Source organism: Dermochelys coriacea, chromosome 15 (genome assembly GCF_009764565.3).
Source record: "Dermochelys coriacea isolate rDerCor1 chromosome 15, rDerCor1.pri.v4, whole genome shotgun sequence".
NCBI classification, from domain to species: Eukaryota; Metazoa; Chordata; order Testudines; family Dermochelyidae; genus Dermochelys; species Dermochelys coriacea.
The window spans coordinates 24412858-24432842 of record NC_050082.1 but is presented as its reverse complement, the minus strand read 5'-3'; the positions used below and the strand labels follow the sequence as shown (position 1 = coordinate 24432842).

General features: G+C 42.1%; 1 protein-coding gene across 1 annotated transcript in view; it reads left to right on the top strand.

Moving 5' to 3' along the window:
- DNAH10 (dynein axonemal heavy chain 10) overlaps positions 1–19985 on the top strand; it is a 101816-nt gene that overhangs the window by 63178 nt on the left and 18653 nt on the right. The window contains exons 50-61 of the mRNA XM_038373263.2: positions 15–182; positions 1537–1725; positions 2400–2571; positions 4261–4464; positions 5156–5236; positions 11806–12003; positions 12726–12887; positions 13583–13757; positions 15432–15613; positions 16467–16603; positions 17532–17749; positions 18504–18725. Coding sequence (XP_038229191.1) covers positions 15–182; positions 1537–1725; positions 2400–2571; positions 4261–4464; positions 5156–5236; positions 11806–12003; positions 12726–12887; positions 13583–13757; positions 15432–15613; positions 16467–16603; positions 17532–17749; positions 18504–18725 — 2108 coding nt within the window. The remainder of the gene's footprint in view (positions 1–14; positions 183–1536; positions 1726–2399; positions 2572–4260; positions 4465–5155; positions 5237–11805; positions 12004–12725; positions 12888–13582; positions 13758–15431; positions 15614–16466; positions 16604–17531; positions 17750–18503; positions 18726–19985) is intronic.

Sequence of the window (19985 nt, the reverse complement as noted above, 5' to 3'; positions counted from 1 at the left end):
TTATATACTTCAAGGTACAAGGGCATATACAAGGCTTGATTCAAGAGTGTTACAAAGATGATTTAGAGCAGGTCATGAGAGACCCTATTCTTTTTGGAGACTTCAGAATGGCACTGAATGAAGGGGAACCTCGTGTTTATGAAGACATCCAGGACTATGATGCAGCAAAAGCTCTCTTTCAGGTATAGTGCTTTAACCAGCATCTGTGTATGAGTTTGTCTGTATAAACTAATAGGATATATCTATAAAAATCCACACTGGCCTGTGCCAACTGATTTGTATTAGCGGGGCTTGGGCTTGCGGGGCTGTTTAATTGCAATATAGGCATTCAGGCTCAGGTTTGGAGCCTGGGCTCTAGAACCCTGCGAGGTGGGAGGTCCCAGAGCTGGGGCTCCAGCACAAGTCCAAACATCTACACCACAGTTAAACCGCCCCTTAGCCCAAGCCCTGTGAGCCCCAGTCAGCTGGCACAGGCCAGCTTGGGTTTGTATTTACAGTGTAGACATACCCATAGTTGACAACAGTTTGCCCTTCAGGTAGGTGTGGCTATTAACATAGATGGATGGACTAGCTGACCTCTCCAAGTTCCTCACAGGTCTACATTTCTAGGATTTCATGCCACCTGCGGTACATTCAGACTTCGACAATTTTCCAGACTAAAAGCTACAAAAAAATAGCATTCACTTCATTTAATCTTTATGCTTCTGACATTTAATTAAAACCTAAGTTGTAGACATTCTGGGCTCGCAGCATGTAATTCAGGTTTTATAAACATGAGTGTGAGTTTTTTTATAAGGGACGCTGTCAACAGAAAAGTCATATTTCAGTCTGAATTTTTCCCCCTTTTGTGACTAATAACAGCTGAGAGCACTCAAACTGAAAAGGATTAGAGAGAGAAAAGCATTTTCCCCTTATTTTATCAGTTTGTTTACTTTGTGCATATGACAGTGCTTTGCATATAGTCATTTTCACTCTTTCCTCATTGAGTTGTAGTTTCCCCTGCTGTTTGTGTGAGTCTTTCACACAGCAAAAGTGGAGAGAAAAACATTTTACAAACAGGAAAATACTGATTGTAAAGCAAGAAAAATGGGTAGGGGGGTTCAAGGACAGGTGTCGGTAACTCAGTTTAACTCAGTTTTGGATTAGATTTTAAACAGATTTATCCATGAGATTGAAACATTTCCAAAGTAAATTACTAGTGCCCATTTTTCATAATATGCCCGTTCAGGCTTTTGTTTGTTCTTTGTGTGAAGTAAACTTGTTTGGAACCATTAAGGAGTCTATTCGCCCCTTGTTATGCACATATAGCTTCCATTGGCAGTAGGTTTGTGTATGAAATAATAGAAATCAGTGAACATCTATCTATTCCATGAGCTGAAGAAATCCTAAATGCTAAATTCTTTCTGATAATCTATTTTTTCTCAATGTCCTTTTGTGTAATAACGCTTCTAAATAAATTGTTATTACATTACGTTTATTAACCTTTTCAGCATTTCCCATTTCTGTTGTTAACTGTCCAACAAATTGGCTTTAAAGGAGATTCTTGAAGAGTACAATGAAGTTAATACAAAAATGAATCTGGTGCTTTTTGATGATGCCTTGGAGCATTTAACCCGCGTGCATCGCGTCATACGGATGGATCGTGGCCATTCCCTGCTTGTAGGAGTGGGAGGCTCAGGAAAACAGTCCCTTGCGAGACTGGCTGCATATACAGCTGGATATGAGGTTTGTGGGATTGTACATTTTCACTAAAAGGTGGTGAGGACAGATAAATGGTGGGTGGTCCCTAAATTGAGTATAGCCTTGAAGGGGACGTCACAGAAATTAAGCCTGATGCAGATGATGGAAAATGAGTGAAGTCAAAATCAGGGTAATGGCTGCTCTCTGGAGAGATTGAAATGGGTGAGGTGAGCATTTTGCAGATAGGAGGTTACAGTCATTTGGCATGGAAGATTATGAGGTCTTGAACCTGGGTGTTTGTGGGCGGGAACAGAGAATACAGGGTGGGTTTTGGAGATCTAAGTGAAAAATCAGTAGCCTTTAACTACTACTGTTGTTGTTTATCTGTAGTGCAGTAGTTCTCGGAGGCACCAGTGAGGCCTCATTGTGCCCAGTGATGTACAAACATCTAAATAAGATGGTGGGGAAACAAAGGAGAGGGAGAAGTCCAAAATGATTTTGAGGTTCTGAGCCTGGAGGATTGTGGGGATGGAATAGTTTAAAGAGAATACAGAGCAGTAAATATTTTGTCACCATTTTACTTTCATATTATATGTTTACTAGTTATGGGACCAAACCAGAACCCTGGGGAAGTTGAGTTCCAGATTCAAAATCATGTTGTTGGCCCATCTCTACAATGTTCTGTATCTTTCAAGTGTATTTTTATGTTACATTATTAGGTGTTTGAAATTGTTCTGAGTCGAGGATATGGAGAAAATAATTTCCGGGAAGACTTAAAAACATTGTATGTAAAGCTTGGTATTGAGAACAGGTCGATGATTTTCCTGTTTACAGATGCCCATGTGGCAGAAGAAGGTTTTCTGGAACTCATCAACAATATGTTAACTTCAGGTGATGCAGGAACATTGATCGTTAATCCATAAATACTTGCAATGCACAATCAAAAATGCACCTTTGCTCGAGCCACCAGACAAATGTAGCTTTTAAATATTAATGTTTCCTATTCATACTGTGTCCTCTGATGCTGGAGTTCATGTTTCAGTCTGAGGGCAAAAACACTGTTTCTTTAAATATTACCTGAAATAACCTTGGCTTTGGTTATAGCTTTTCTGCATCCCCACATGGCCATATGCATATGTCTGGGTAGGGTTAGTGGGCTAGAATGGTTATTTTGCCCTGGCCATGGTGCTTGACCCAGAATTCTCAAACTGTTCCCTAATGTGGACTATATCTTAATCGAGATTGTCTCATGTAAATCTTTGATCCCATTCATGATCCAGAGGGACACGTTCTCTCTCATTGGCAATTGAATAACATCCAATCGCCATATTTGGGGTTAGGAAGGAATTTTCCTCCAGGGCAGATTGGAAGAGGCCCTGGACGTTTTTTGCCTTCCTTTGTAGCATGGGGCACGGGTCACTTTCTGGAGGATTCTCTTCTCCTTGAAGTCTTTAAACCATGATTTGAGGACTTCAATAGCTCAGACATAGGTGAGAGGTTTATCGCAGGAGTGGGTGGGTGAGACTCTGTGGCCTGCATTGTGCAGGAGGTCAGACTAGATGATCATAATGGTCCCTTCTGACCTTAATATCTATGAATCCCCATGGAAACTACAGCAAGAGCTTGCATAGAAAAGTACATCTTAAGATATATTTTTAGCATATTTTAATGCATTTAGCAGCTGAAATGAAAAGGAGAAAACACCATGTGACCATCCTCTCTCCACAGACCACCACCAAGTGCTTTGTGACCCGCCAGTGCTCCACAGCCCACAGTTTCAGAATCTCTGTTACACAGATCACACTTACTCTCTTCGTTGTGTTCTCTTTCCTTGTCTCCCTTGTGTGTGTGTGTATCTCTGTGTCTATCTATTTGTCTGTCCAACTCTGTCCTGATGTCTGTCTGTATCAGTTGTTAAATACGTAGAATAGCCATTTGTTTGTAATAATTAAAATGTGGATTGATTATTATATTCACTAGTTACGTTTTATGTACAAATCTGATGAAGCATGCATTTTAATTTTTCATATGCATGTGATCAAAATAATTTTTAAATATATTTTATTTTACATTATTATAAGCACTGATAAATTACTTAGCACCTATAGGTTGTTTGCAGTGTTGTTGTAGCCCTGTTGGTCCCAGGATTCAGAGAGACAAGGTGTGGGAGGTAATATCTTTTATTGAACCAACTTCTGCTGGTGAAAGAGACAAGCTTTCAGGGTACACAGAGAGCTCTGTGTAAGCTCGACCCAATTTCTGTTGGTGAAAGAGACAATCTTTTGAGCTATGATGTTTTATATGTTTGAAACCTAAACAAAAATGAAGTAATTATTCCTCAGAACAGCCTTGTAAGATATGAAGGCACCATAAATATTGCCCCCATTTCCTAGATAGGGACACTGAAACATAGAGAGGTTAATTAAGTGATTTGTCCAGAGTTATTAAGAGTAACTTTTGCTGAGCCAATTTGAGAAGTCAGGAATTTCCTGACTTCTGGGCCCATGCTCATTCCCTATGCCCTGCTGCCTCTTTGCCATACTGACGATTTTCTGTGACTCCTCTGTCTTTATATGATAGGAATTGTACCAGCACTTTTTCCAGACGATGAAAAAGACTCCATACTCAGTCAGGTTGGAGATGAAGCTATTAAAGCTGGAATGGGACCTGCTAAAGAAAGTGTCTGGCAGTATTTCGTAAATAAGAGTGCAAACAACCTTCACATTGTACTTGGGATGTCACCAGTTGGTGATACCCTGAGAACGCGTTGCAGAAATTTCCCAGGTCTGTATATTAAATCTAACACTTAAGTGTTTAGCCCCTGTGTACCTGTGGGATGCAGGTCTGCAGTTGTCTTTTATGTACAAGTTCTCCAGTGGGTGTGCGCAGATATCAGACAAACAGGCAGCTAAAACTGCATCAAGGCAAACATACAGCATAGTGTGTATCATTATTAAGAACTTGCACAGTTACTTACCACACATAAGTGGAGATTATTGTTTGACATTTACAAGGCCAGTTTATATTTGGGTCAGACAGTTAACAATCAGTTAATTAACTTCTTTGAACCAGGAATGTACAGTAAATGGCCTGCCTATTTTGCAGCAGTTAGTCTCTGTGTTAGAGTAACTCTCCAATTGTTTTCATCCGGTGGTTTGGTATTTACAGAGAAAAGTGGGCTTGTGAGTGGCTGTGAAAATAAGAGAAGTTTTATTGCATCCCGTACTAAAGAACAATGCACTGAGTTAGAAGAGGGGTAGGCCTGGACACTGGGCACTTTGTTCATTATTTGATATTGAAATAGAGGGATTGGCTTATGTGTAAGCACCTTTGCTGAAAGTACCAGACAACTGTACTAATTAAGGTTTTGATCCAGCAAACACATACATGAGTAAAGTTAAGCATAAGCATGTTTTCAGAATCGGGTTACTACTGAAGATGGATTGTTTTGTTGACAATATTCATTTGTTTTAAGGTCTTGTTAACAATACTGGTATTGACTGGTTCTTGCCCTGGCCCCCACAAGCCTTGTACGCAGTTGCCAAGTGCTTTTTAGGTAAGTAAAATGTCAGGCGTTTTTACCTTCAAATTCATGATGTATTCAGTGGTATCAAGAAACACACTCCTTACTTTAAGATATTGTAAGGCTCTTTATTTGCTCTTACATTAAGGATGCTTCTTGGGTCTAAACTAACGGTGTAATGACTAAAAAACATTCAAAAATAGTTACTGAGATATTATAGAATCATAGAATATCAGGGTTGGAAGGGACCTCAGGAGGTAATTTAGTCCAACCCCCTGCTCAAAGCAGGACTAATCCCCAACTAAATCATCCCAGCCAGGGCTTTGTCAAGCCTGACCTTAAAAACTTCTACGGAAGGAGATTCCACCATTTCAATGCTTTACCACCCTCCTAATGAAAAAGTTTTTCCTAATATCCAACCTAAACCTCCTCCACTGCAACTTGAGACCATTACTCCTTGTTCTGTCATCTGCTACCACTGAGAACAGTCTAGATCCATCTTTTTGGAACCCCCTTTCAGGTAGTTGAAAGCAGCTATCAAATCCCCCCTCATTCTTCTCTTCTGCAGACTAAATAATCCCAGTTCCCTCAGCCTCTCCTCATAAATTATGTGCTCCAGCCCCCTAATCATTTTTGTTGCCCTCTGCTGGACTCTTTCCAATTTTTCCACATCCTTCTTGTAGTGTGGGGCCCAGAACTGGACACAGTACTCCAGATGAGGCCTCACCAATGCCGAATAGAGGGGAATGATCACGTTCCTCGATCTGCTGGCAATGCTCCTACTTATACAGCCCAAAATGCCGTTAGCCTTCTTGGCAACAAGGGCACACTGTTGACTCATAAAAGCACAGGTGTCTGAGCTGAGCCTTAGCTGCTTACAGTTGCTCAGACTATAAATCCTGACAGGTGTGATATCCTGCCTTCTCAGACTATAGGTTTTTAATATGTCTCTTCCCCAAATATATTTTTAAGTTTTCTAAAATTCAAATTGAAACAACAAAGCTGACAGTTCTACATTTCCAAGAAGTTAGATCATCTTCTGGCCAGGTAAGTGAAATAAAGCATCCTCACAAACATTGTCAGGATGTTCGCAGTCCTCTTCACAAAGTTCAGTGCCAAAGAGCAGGTTTTCACTTCTAGACAGATTCCTTTCGGGGTTCCTAAATGAATGTGGTTTAGAGGTTGAGGATGGGATTTTGAGAAGCACAGATCCCGGACTTGCTTTCTGGAGGCACTTAAGCCCTTCTGAAAATCCCACCCAGAGGCAGTAAAAAGTAACAGATGCACAAGGGATTACAGGGAGCTGGCTGCAAGGAGAATGGAAAGGGACTTGGGAGCTTTAGTTATGAAACAGTATTACTTTCACTCCCTCCTTTCTGCTAAGAAGGTAGACATCGAAGGTCTGATGTATCTAAACACAGCTCTCAAATCATTCCAGCTTCCCATAGGGGGTCCACAGGAAGTGTTTGATTCTTAAACTTGCACAGACTCTGGTTTTTAAACCTCTGCAGATCTGGTTATGTTGGTCTTGAACTGCAGTGGACTATCTGCTCTAATCTTACACTCTCATATCTACAACTTCTTGTCCTTTGTTGTTTAGATGGTGAGTTGAGTTAGGCTAGAAAAGAATTGATGACTGGAAAATAGTACATTGTACTATAATGCAAATACCTGAGCTCAATCTGACAGTGAGTGCTTATATCCCAGACCCCACAAAACTCAAATTTGCAGCCTTCTTCAGGGGGTGTGGGGGTGTGCAGGGAAAGAACATTTTTTACTTATATTGGTAAAGTTAAGAGAGAACTCCCAAGCCTAGAGGCAGCATGGTTTAGTGCTCTGAGCAGGAGACCAGCTGTTAGGACTCCTGGGTTCTATTCTTAACTCTAAAAGAAAAGGAGTACTTGTGGCACCTTAGAGACTAACAAATTTATTAGAGCATAAGCTTTCGTGAGCTACAGCTCACGTCATCGGATGCATTTGGTGGAAAAAGCAGAGGAGAGATTTATATACACACACACAGAGAACATGAAACAATGGGTTTATCATACACACTGTAAGGAGAGTGATCACTTAAGATGAGCCATCACCAGCAGCAGGGGGGGGAAGGAGGAAAACCTTTCATGGTGACAAGCAGGTAGGCTAATTCCAGCAGTTAACAAGAATATCAGAGGAACAGTGGGGGGTGGGGTGGGAGGGAGAAATACCATGGGGAAATAGTTTTACTTTGTGTAATGACTCATCCATTCCCAGTCTCTATTCAAGCCTAAGTTAATTGTATCCAGTTTGCAAATTAATTCCAATTCAGCAGTCTCTCGTTGGAGTCTGTTTTTGAAGCTTTTTTGTTGAAGTATAGCCACTCTTAGGTCTGTGATCGAGTGACCAGAGAGATTGAAGTGTTCTCCAACTGGTTTTTGAATGTTATAATTCTTGACGTCTGATTTGTGTCCATTCATTCTTTACGTAGAGACTGTCCAGTTTGGCCAATGTACATGGCAGAGGGGCATTGCTGGCACATGATGGCATATATCACATTGGTAGATGCACAGGTGAACGAGCCTCTGATGGTGTGGCTGATGTGATTAGGCCCTATGATGGTATCCCCTGAATAGATATGTGGACAGAGTTGGCAACGGGCTTTGTTGCAAGGATAGGTTCCTGGGTTAGTGGTTCTGTTGTGTGGTGTGTGGTTGCTGGTGAGTATTTGCTTCAGATTGGGGGGCTGTCTGTAAGCAAGGACTGGTCTGTCTCCCAAGATCTGAGAGAGCGATGGCTCGTCCTTCAGGATAGGTTGTAGATCCTTGATGATGCGTTGGAGGGGTTTTAGTTGGGGGCTGAAGGTGATGGCTAGTGGCGTTCTGTTGTTTTCTTTGTTGGGCCTGTCCTGTAGTAGGTGACTTCTGGGTACTCTTCTGGCTCTGTCAATCTGTTTCTTCACTTCAGCAGGTGGGTACTGTAGTTGTAGGAATGCATGATAGAGATCTTGTAGGTGTTTGTCTCTGTCTGAGGGGTTGGAGCAAATGCGGTTATATCGTAGCGCTTGGCTGTAGACAATGGATCGAGTGGTATGATCTGGATGAAAGCTAGAGGCATGTAGGTAGGAATAGCGGTCAGTAGGTTTCCGATATAGGGTGGTGTTTATGTGACCATCGCTTATTAGCACCGTAGTGTCCAGGAAGTGGATCTCTTGTGTGGACTGGTCCAGGCTGAGGTTGATGGTGGGATGGAAATTGTTGAAATCATGGTGGAATTCCTCAAGAGCTTCTTTTCCATGGGTCCAGATGATGAAGATGTCATCAATGTAGCGCAAGTAGAGTAGGGGCATTAGGGAACGAGAGCTGAGGAAGCGTTGTTCTAAGTCAGCCATAAAAATGTTGGCATACTGTGGGGCCATGCGGGTACCCATCGCAGTGCCGCTGATTTGAAGGTATACATTGTCACCAAATGTGAAATAGTTATGGGTCAGGACAAAGTCACAAAGTTCTGCCACCAGGTTAGCCGTGACAGTATCGGGGATACTGTTCCTGACGGCTTGTAGTCCATCTTTGTGTGGAATGTTGAACTGAAGGTAAAAAATCCATTACAATCTACATACCACACAGACTATGCTGACAGCTTGTGCCACACACTCTCAAGGAAACTGCGGAACCACCTGATCAACATCCTCTACAGCAAACAGGGAAAGATTAAGAATGAGCTCTCAAAACTGGATACTCTCATAAAGAACCAACCTTCCACACAAACTTCCTCGTGGCTGGACTTTACAAAAACTAGACAAGCCATTTACAAAACACACTTTGATTCTCTACAAAAGAAAAAGGACACTAAGCTATCTAAACTACTATATGCCACAAGGGGCCACAACAATGGTTCCCGTAACCCACCCAGCAATATTGTTAATCTATCCAACTATACTCTTAGCCCAGCGGAAGAATCTGTCCTATCTCGGGGCCTCTCCTTTTGCCCCTCCACCCCCACGAACATGATACAGTTCTGTGGTGACCTAGAATCCTATTTTCGACGTCTCAGACTCAAGGAATATTTCCAACACACCTCTGACCAACATATTAACCCACAGAGACCTTCCTGCCAACACTACAAAAAGAAGGATTCTAGGTGGACTCCTCCTGAAGGTCGAAACAGCAGCCTGGATTTCTACATAGACTGCTTCCGCCGACGTGCACGAGCTGAAATTGTGGAAAAGCAGCATCGCTTACCCCATAACCTCAGCCATGCAGAACACAGTGCCATCCACAGCCTCAGAAACAACTCTGACATCATAATCAAAAAGGCTGACAAAGGAGGTGCTGTCGTCATCATGAATAGGTCAGAGTATGAACAAGAGGCTACTAGGCAGCTCTCCAACACCACTTTCTACAAGCCATTACCCTCTGATCCCACTGAGAGTTACCAAAAGAAACTACAGCATTTGCTCAAGAAACTCCCTGAAAAAGCACAAGAACAAATCCGCACAGACACACCCCTGGAGCCAGGACCTGGGGTATTCTATCTGCTACCCAAGATCCATAAACCTGGAAATCCTGGACGCCCCATCATCTCAGGCATTGGCACCCTGACAGCAGGATTGTCTGGCTATGTAGACTCCCTCCTCAGGCCCTTCGTTACCAGCACTCCCAGCTATCTTCGAGACACCACCGATTTCCTGAGGAAACTACAGTCCATTGGTGATCTTCCTAAAAACACCATCCTAGCCACTATGGATGTAGAAGCCCTCTACACCAACATTCCACACAAAGATGGACTACAAGCCGTCAGGAACAGTATCCCCGATACTGTCACGGCTAACCTGGTGGCAGAACTTTGTGACTTTGTCCTGACCCATAACTATTTCACATTTGGTGACAATGTATACCTTCAAATCAGCGGCACTGCGATGGGTACCCGCATGGCCCCACAGTATGCCAACATTTTTATGGCTGACTTAGAACAACGCTTCCTCAGCTCTCGTTCCCTAATGCCCCTACTCTACTTGCGCTACATTGATGACATCTTCATCATCTGGACCCATGGAAAAGAAGCTCTTGAGGAATTCCACCATGATTTCAACAATTTCCATCCCACCATCAACCTCAGCCTGGACCAGTCCACACAAGAGATCCACTTCCTGGACACTACGGTGCTAATAAGCGATGGTCACATAAACACCACCCTATATCGGAAACCTACTGACCGCTATTCCTACCTACATGCCTCTAGCTTTCATCCAGATCATACCACTCGATCCATTGTCTACAGCCAAGCGCTACGATATAACCGCATTTGCTCCAACCCCTCAGACAGAGACAAACACCTACAAGATCTCTATCATGCATTCCTACAACTACAGTACCCACCTGCTGAAGTGAAGAAACAGATTGACAGAGCCAGAAGAGTACCCAGAAGTCACCTACTACAGGACAGGCCCAACAAAGAAAACAACAGAACGCCACTAGCCATCACCTTCAGCCCCCAACTAAAACCCCTCCAACGCATCATCAAGGATCTACAACCTATCCTGAAGGCCGAGCCATCGCTCTCTCAGATCTTGGGAGACAGACCAGTCCTTGCTTACAGACAGCCCCCCAATCTGAAGCAAATACTCACCAGCAACCACACACCACACAACAGAACCACTAACCCAGGAACCTATCCTTGCAACAAAGCCCGTTGCCAACTCTGTCCACATATCTATTCAGGGATACCATCATAGGGCCTAATCACATCAGCCACACCATCAGAGGCTCGTTCACCTGTGCATCTACCAATGTGATATATGCCATCATGTGCCAGCAATGCCCCTCTGCCATGTACATTGGCCAAACTGGACAGTCTCTACGTAAAAGAATGAATGGACACAAATCAGACGTCAAGAATTATAACATTCAAAAACCAGTTGGAGAACACTTCAATCTCTCTGGTCACTCGATCACAGACCTAAGAGTGGCTATACTTCAACAAAAAAGCTTCAAAAACAGACTCCAACGAGAGACTGCTGAATTGGAATTAATTTGCAAACTGGATACAATTAACTTAGGCTTGAATAGAGACTGGGAATGGATGAGTCATTACACAAAGTAAAACTATTTCCCCATGGTATTTCTCCCTCCCACCCCACCCCCCACTGTTCCTCTGATATTCTTGTTAACTGCTGGAATTAGCCTACCTGCTTGTCACCATGAAAGGTTTTCCTCCTTCCCCCCCCTGCTGCTGGTGATGGCTCATCTTAAGTGATCACTCTCCTTACAGTGTGTATGATAAACCCATTGTTTCATGTTCTCTGTGTGTGTGTATATAAATCTCTCCTCTGCTTTTTCCACCAAATGCATCCGATGAAGTGAGCTGTAGCTCACGAAAGCTTATGCTCTAATAAATTTGTTAGTCTCTAAGGTGCCACAAGTACTCCTTTTCTTTTTGCGAATACAGACTAACACGGCTGCTACTCTGAAACCTGATTCTTAACTCTGCCACTGACTTTTCTTTGTCCTGGGGCAAGTCATTTAATTTCTCTGTGCCTTAGTTTCCCTATCTGTAAAATGGGGATAAATGAAATTTAGCATCCTTTTAAATGGCTTTGAGATGTTTTATTTTTCATATCCTCTTTTCAGGGGAAAATCCACTGATCCCAGCAGAGCACACAGAGTTTGTGATTGAGCACATTGTCATGGTGCACGAATCTGTAGGGAATTTCAGTAAAAAATTCCTACAAAAGCTGAGACGCAGCAACTATGTTACGCCAAAGAATTATCTTGATTTCATTAATACTTACTCAAAATTGCTGGAAGAGAAAAATCAGTTCATTTTAGGTAAGGTTTTCTCTTTTTAAGACTGTATGTGATTGAAATGTTTTAAACAGACTCATTTCACTTAGCAAGTCTGTTGAAAAGCAATAAAATAAATACAACCCAAATGAACGTTACCTGAATAATGGGCTATTCCCTGAGTGACAATTTTTCTTTATGTGGATCCGATAGTAAAAGCCTGAACCTCCTATCCAAAGATCCCTGAGCTTTGGGAGAGTCTGGATATGGATTTGAACTTGGTGTCTCAGACTCAGTTCAAGGTTTTATAGAGATGCGTGTGTGACATGTGCTTTTTCCTCTTGGCATAGTTAGCTGTATTCTGATGGATACTGAAATGTGCCTAGTGCATTGAAATGTGATTGATGTACAGTCAGAGCTGGTCTTCTGCAGAAGCACAGAAAATGTGCCACAGGAGGAGAGGGGACGTGGTTCAGCCAAGTTCTGCGAATCCTGAGCTGATGCTGTAGCACTGGGATTGAAAGGGGGAAAACTCTCTTGCTGGACTCGTTACCATTTTACACTCTCAACAAAAGGACTGACCAAGGAGCCTCTTGGGAGCTCCATAACAACTTGTGATCTTGCAGAAACAGCAAGGGAGGCCTGCTGCAGTTTTAAGAAAAGGACTGATTTCTTTGAATACAGAACAGGACACATTTTAAATAATGGTGTCTGTCACTGTATGCTAGCTCATTAATCACTAATATTTCTCCCTCTTTTTCACTAAGCACAATGCAAACGTCTGGAAGGAGGATTAGCTAAACTGAAGGAAGCCGCTGTTCAGCTGGATGAACTAAATGAGAAACTCGCGGAGCAGAAGATTGTACTAGCTGAAAAATCAGCTGCTTGTGAGGCCTTATTACAAGAGATAGCAACCAATACAGCAATAGGCAAGTATTTAAAACTTCTGTCATATCCCACAAGATAAGCTGGGTTGGGCCAGGTCAGTATTAGGCTGGGAGATTCTTAAAGAACGCAGGTGTTGATGATTCAGTAAGTGGTACTCTTGTTCTATCAATACTGACCTAAGGTCCCACGATGGTGTCATTAATGGTCATATGGTACTTAGCACAAGAGTATGACTGTTGACCTTTGTTTCCTGACCAAATTCCAACCTGTACAATTGCAATCTGCCCATAGTAACATCCATTGCAGTTTCAAGTAGATACACTGTTCTTCTTCACATCCCATCCCAAACTGTTGGGGAGCAAATTGTGAGAGAAGACACTAACAGCAAGGGGAGTTTTGTAAGGCAAAGGCATGGCAGCATGTGGGAAGGCAATGGGAGTGAATGCGCCGGGGATCAGAAGGGGATTTGAGAGCTGTTTCCTCTCTGAAAGAGGAGATACAAACAGGAAGAAGAGAGTAGAAAAGGAGATGGTGTTCTGTTGTTCCTAGCATTCCAGAACTTATCTGTGACGGGAAGAGTACTGTGAATAGCAGTGTCCTAGCACCAAATGAGTTAATAGTGATCTAGAGATAGTGGAAGTTTCTGATTTTAGGCCATGTGCACTTCTACTGGTTTGTTAGCTAGATACAAATCGTAGTAAGCCATTTACTATATACTGCCTTTTGCACTTTTTAGCTGAGGAGAAGAAAAAATTGGCGGAAGAAAAAGCAGTGGAAATAGAAGAACAGAATAAAGTCATTGCTGTGGAAAAGAAGGATGCTGAGACGGCCCTGGCTGAGGCCATGCCTATTTTAGAAGCTGCTAAACTGGAGCTGCAGAAGCTGGACAAGTCTGATGTCACAGAGATTAGGTGATTAATTCCTATTTGTAAGAGCATAAACTTTTAGAAATTCAATTCCATGGTGCCTTTGCTGTAGTCTAAGTACCTGACAAGCACTAGCACCCTCAGCCTCACACACTGCTGCGAGGTAAGGATGCATGATCATCCCTGTTAGACAGATGCGGGGATTGAGGCTAGAGAGGTCAAGGTCTCATCGGGAGTCTGATGCAGAGCTTGGGGATCTCCAAGTCCTGTGTGTCAACTGCAGGCCTGTCCTTCCTTCCAGGAAAGCAATCCAATATTTGATGTCTTTCTAATTATTCTGTAATACATTTCTGTCACCCTGAGTACTGCTGAAGTCTATGTGGGGGTCATTCAAGCAGTAGCTATCCTTGCCCTTTCACTCTGGGGTGGTGATTTTATTCTGCACTAGATGTGGGATACACAGCACTTGTTTCAAAGATGTTTAATGGTATGAATGTGTATTTCTCTTTTATATACCTTCTTCTTTTTGTGTTTTAATAATAGCTCCTGTAAAGGTAGCTTTAAAGCTATACCCAAACTTCAGTTCCCCTCAAAATTCTGCCATTCCTTCTCCCTTCAGACTCTTCCAGCCCCCACCACACTTATTAATCGTCCTCCTCTCACTAGGTCTCTAGACACTCTTCCTCCCTGTTCCCCTTGCAATGGGCAACTTGATCTTCCTCTACCACTCAGTGGAGCTATGCCAATTTACACCAATGGAGCATCTGGCTGTAGTTACACACCATTGCTTTTCACCACGCTTGGAGCAGGCAGGAATGCAAGGCTCAGGAGGCAGGCAGGCAGGAGAGGTCCCATAGTAGCAGCCAGCCAGGGGTTGCTCAGACAACTTCTTGTGTTGTGTTTATATAGAGCTGGTTTATATAGAGCGCCTCAGCCAATAAAGGATGCTGGATGTTTCTCCCAATTGGGAACTTCTGGGGTGGGACCCTCTGCATGCTAGCACTCACTGGTTCGCTTTCTCTGCTTGTTTAGGTGATCTGCTGGGTGGTGGTTATGGCCTGATGTGCCTGTGGGTCCGGGTTCAAGGCCTGTCATCCCTCACAGTTGTTAAATAATGTTGAATAAGAAAGCACACTTACATTTAATACACCTAGTATGATAAAGACCTTTAAACAGGAAATAGATGAGTATCCAGAAGAAAATATTGTATGATGGGATACAATTGCTACTGTAATTCAAAGGAAAGATCAGAGTATCAGACTTTGATGAGTTTCTTCTCACCTTCCATCCTAAAATCTCCTTTGTTCCCCTAGTAGATTACACTAGTTTAGCCAGGAGTCCTGAGGATTATTTCCAAAACCAGCTCAGCACAGCTGCTGCCAGTGTTCTGTCACTGTTACTGCAGGCTGATGCAGCTTTAAGCTCCAGTAAAAACATGGTTAAGGGTTTTATTTCTCTGATCGTTGAACTCCTTTAGAAACCTTGAGGAAGTTGTTGTATGAATGTAATATTTAGTTTTTAGCCCTCTGTTTATAAAAATTCCTTGTTTGGATTGGATTGTATTTCTCACTTGGATGAGGAGGTATCTTGGGGAATTGCTATATTATATCGCCCCTTGCACTAAACACCAGTGGTTGGAAAAAAACTCTTCCAATAAGAGTTATGTATTTATAGCATCATGCACTTTGTTTCCCCCTTTTCCCCATGTTTATTTTCTAGGTCCTTTGCTAAGCCCCCTAAACAGGTGCAGACTGTTTGTGAATGTATCCTCATAATGAGAGGATACAAAGAATTAAACTGGAAGATGGCCAAAGGAATGATGTCTGACCCAAATTTCCTGCGATCCCTAATGGAGATAGATTTTGATGGAATTACTCAGACCCAAGTTAAATCCGTCCGAGGTAAATTGTTCAGCTAATGAATCAGGCACTTGGAATTTAATTTAGAGTTTTATTAATATTATTTCAGATATAAATATAATATTTTAGCTGCTATGCTGGATGCTTTCTTCTCTTCAGGTGAAATTTACCCTAGTGCCGAGGGCAAGCGTGAGGCCTCTGCCCAACTTGTTTTGCACTGTGGGCTTAACCAGGACTTTCCTGGCACAAAGGCCTTGTGCTTGCTCTCTGCACAGGGTTATACCTTAACTTGCATTGTAATCTTGGGTGACTTTTGCTTAGAGAAGGCTAGACATAAACTGAACAGTTGAGCAGGGCCTTTGTTTTTTAGCTACTTGGAAAGTATAATTGTCACATCATTTTCACGATGAACATTAAAGATGTAACACAAATGTGTCACAGAAAGGCAGTGGGCTGCAACTCAAACTAATTGGACCAAATTCTGCTCATGCCTACACCAATGTAAATCCAGAATAACTCCAGTGGAGTTACACTGGGGTCAGTGAGAAGAGAATTTGGTCCATTTAGCATAATAACCTTGGACTGCAAGCAAAGGGCTAGATTTTGAGAAATGCTGAGCAATCCCTATGAAGTGCTGATCTCATTCAGCTTCCCTTGGAGTCAGCTGGCCTAAAGTCCTTGAATATCTGACAATATCTTGCTTGTTTTATTATTGTCCAGCAGCATAACCTTATACTGTAAAGTTGTTTTGCATTGGTTATCACATCCTTGTTCCAATACATACCACAGAACTAAAGAGCTAGCTGAGATTTGATTCACAAGGAAAGCTATTGCTCTTGTGATTTATGCATTGTTATTAAACTGACTTGCAGTGTTTTTGTGTGTTAACATTTAGCTCTGTTAAAGAATCTTAACACGACATTTGAAGAAATGGAAGCTGTTAGCAGAGCAGGATTGGGAATGTTAAAATTTGTCGATGCAGTAATGAGCTACTGTGATGTAGCTAAGGAAATCAGACCAAAGAGAGAAAAGGTACAATGTGCAAATATGAACATAAGGGACTATGAAGAGTGTTTGTTGCCACAGAAATAACACTTGGCAATTTTATGTACTGCAGTGTTTCTCCACTTCAAAGTGGCAACAGCTATGAAAGTGGTGTTTGCTAGAATCATTGTAATAATAATACCTAGCTCTTATATAGCACTTTTCGTCAGTAGACCTCAAAGCCCCTTAGGAAGCCAGGCTTTCAATTGCAAGCTGCTGTTTTCATTGTATTATAGGTCCGTGATACCAGTTTCTGTTTGCATTAAAACATGAAGTAAAAGGAGGAGTTTTGTAATGTAATATTGTGGGGGAGAATGGAGAAGGAAGTTATTGGTGCCTACTGAAAACTAACTTAAAATAATACCCAGGGCATTTGAGCATAGAGGGACTCAATGGTATGTCGAATTCATTTCCCTGGTTTAAGCAGGAACCATTTTTATGGCCTATTTAAAAAGGGCTAGCAATGTAATTCTTTTATAAAATTAAAGTGTAAATCCTACCAATACTACTACGAAACATCTCTGCTCACCAAGGAAGGTTTTCTGCTGGCCAGTGGGCAAGTGCATTTGTCAAGTCCTGGCTCTAAATGTTCTTTTAGGCCCTAATCCCTTTTTCCTTAGGCAGCCAGTACTCTTATGGATGTCTGTGGGACTGCTTATGTGCTTAAGTACCTGGCTAGATCAAGGCTAAGAGTTTTGTCAGTGTCAGGACTGCAGAATCAGACAATATTATGCGTGTATGGGGTGAGAAGAGTTGGGTGAAAAACAGTGCCTATTTTTTCTTCTGATACTATTTATTACCAGATTGTCTTAAACATATATGAAATAGCCAATTGAATGTTAAAAACCAATGATTTTGCACCAAAAAATAAAACTCCTCTCTCCTCTGACATGACACGATGTCTTTCATAATGTAGGTGGCTAGGTTGGAACGGAACTACTATTTAAGTAAACGTGATCTGGAAAAGATACAGACAGAGCTGGTGACAATTCAGAGGGAGCTCAAAGCTTTGGGTGACAAGTATGAAGCTGCAATAAGGGAAAAACAACAGTTACAAGAAGAAGCAGAGATCATGGAAAGGAGACTTATCGCTGCTGACAAGCTCATCTCTGGCTTGGGATCTGAAAATATAAGGTTAAGTCTAGTGCCAGAAGAGAGATTTTTTGCATTAAAATGTAAGCTCAGAAACCACGCATAAAATTTTCAAAAGCACCTAAGTGATGTAGGAGTTTGTCCTGGTTTCAAAAGTGATTTAGGCACTTAGGAGCCTAAGTTTCAATGAAAGTCACTTTTGAAAATGGGAATTAGAATCATAGAAGATTAGGGTTGGAAGAGACCTGAGGAGGTCATCTAGTTCAACCCCCTCTCAGAGCACAACCAACCCCAACTAAATCATGCCAGCCAAGGCTTTGTCAAGCTGGGCCTTAAAAACCTCTAAGGATGGAGATTCCACCACCTCCCTAGGTGCTTTTGAAAATTGCACCCTGTGTGTTTTGTTTGTTTCTGTGAAGCAATTAACATACTTTGGCCCCTGAAAAATAATAAAAACAAATAATATGATTTTTCAATCCAGAAGTCTTTACTGGGCATATTTGAGACTCACAGTGAATCTTTTAAATTGAAAAGAAAAAAGCAAAATGTAGCTGCAGTTAAGTACTGTTTAAAGGCATGACACAAATCCACCTGTTTTAAATTAAAGGGAAGGAGGTTCCAGGTCAAATTGAACTTTCTGCTGCTACTACTGCTGTGCTACGTGGTTGGTTGTAGGTCTGGGGCTCTTCTCAACCTGAAGCTAAAACATAAGCACCTTTAGAAATGCTGGAGTTATCTGACCCCTGCTGCAGAAAGGATCTCAGACTGACCCAGAATTCATTAATTTTTCTATCAGATGGACAAATGATTTAGAGGAGTTAAAAATGCGAAAAGTGAAGCTGCTAGGTGACTGTCTACTTTGCGCTGCTTTTCTGAGCTATGAAGGGGCATTCAATTGGGATTTCCGTAATGAGATGATCTACCATGAATGGCAAGAAGATATCCGATCACGAGAGATTCCTCTCAGCCAGCCTTTTAGATTGGAAAACCTCCTGACTGATGATGTAGAGATTAGCAGGTATGTGAAATCACTGAGCTTTAAAAAAGCAGCCCAGCTGCTACTGAGTGTAGAGAAGGGCTGAAGTCACACAGTTTGGATCTGAATCTGGATCCAGGATTGGAGATTGTTGGGTTCGGGGGCAGAGGAGGGGGTTGTGTTTGGCCCATCTCTGTGCACTAAATCAGGGAAATCAGAAAAAAGCAATCAGCGTACAATCACCTCTGAAAAGTGACTGTTTGAAAATGGGATCATCTTTCTCAATAGAGAATAATAATTTTATAGTTCTTTTCATCCGAGAATCTCAAAGTGCCTTGCAAAGAGATCTTCCCTCTGTGTATTTGGAGTCCTGTCTGCTTACTCCAATGTCAAAATTAATTTTGAACTACTTTTTACTCCTGTTAGCCAAGCATAACCAATACAGCTATTGTATAATCTTGACCCCTCTCCAATACTAAATATACTGTATTCTGCTCACACTGATCAGGGGTGGGAGGGATAGCTCAGTGGTTTGAGCTTGAGCATCGGCCTGCTAAACCCAGGGTTGCAAATTCAATCCTTGAGGGGGCCATTTAGGGATCTGGGGCAAAAATTGGGGATTGGCCCTGCTTTGAGCAGGGGGTTGGACTAGATGACCTCCTGAGGTCCCTTCCAACGCTGATATTCTATGATCAACAGAATTTTTAACTAAGTTCCAGTCTGGAGCTCTGTTCTTGCTCTCTGTTACCCTTAGGCTATCAACTGAAGGCCCCTAAATCCTATACAGTGATTGGTGCTCTAGAAGTACCTGATAGAGATTAGATAGATAAGTGTAAGAAAGGTCAGAATGTCAATGCAGTGGGCTTTTACCAGGATGAGCAATGGCTGAATTTGTAGAGTATAATCTTTACTACTCGTGATGCACAAGCATACCAGGAAGAATTTTCAGATCCCAAGGCTGGCAGTGAGACAAAACACCTTTCTTCTTGTGAACCGAGCACCTGGAATCTAATAAATCATTGTACTTTGTACATCTATAGCACTCAGTATAGCTGGTACCACATGATGCCATTGAAAAATTTGTTTCACAAAGTAGATCCAGACTATGAGTGGGATGTAAAGACCCGTGGGAATCCTTTCATTGACTTCATGGATCTGGGTCAGGACCTGTCTCATTTAAACCAGTTTCCATCTAGTTCAGGATTATTCATCACAGTACATTAATTAGTGCTTTAACCAGGCTAGTTATAAGTAACTCAGCGATGCTTTCATTGTTTCACTTGGGAGTCTGTGGTTATGTCT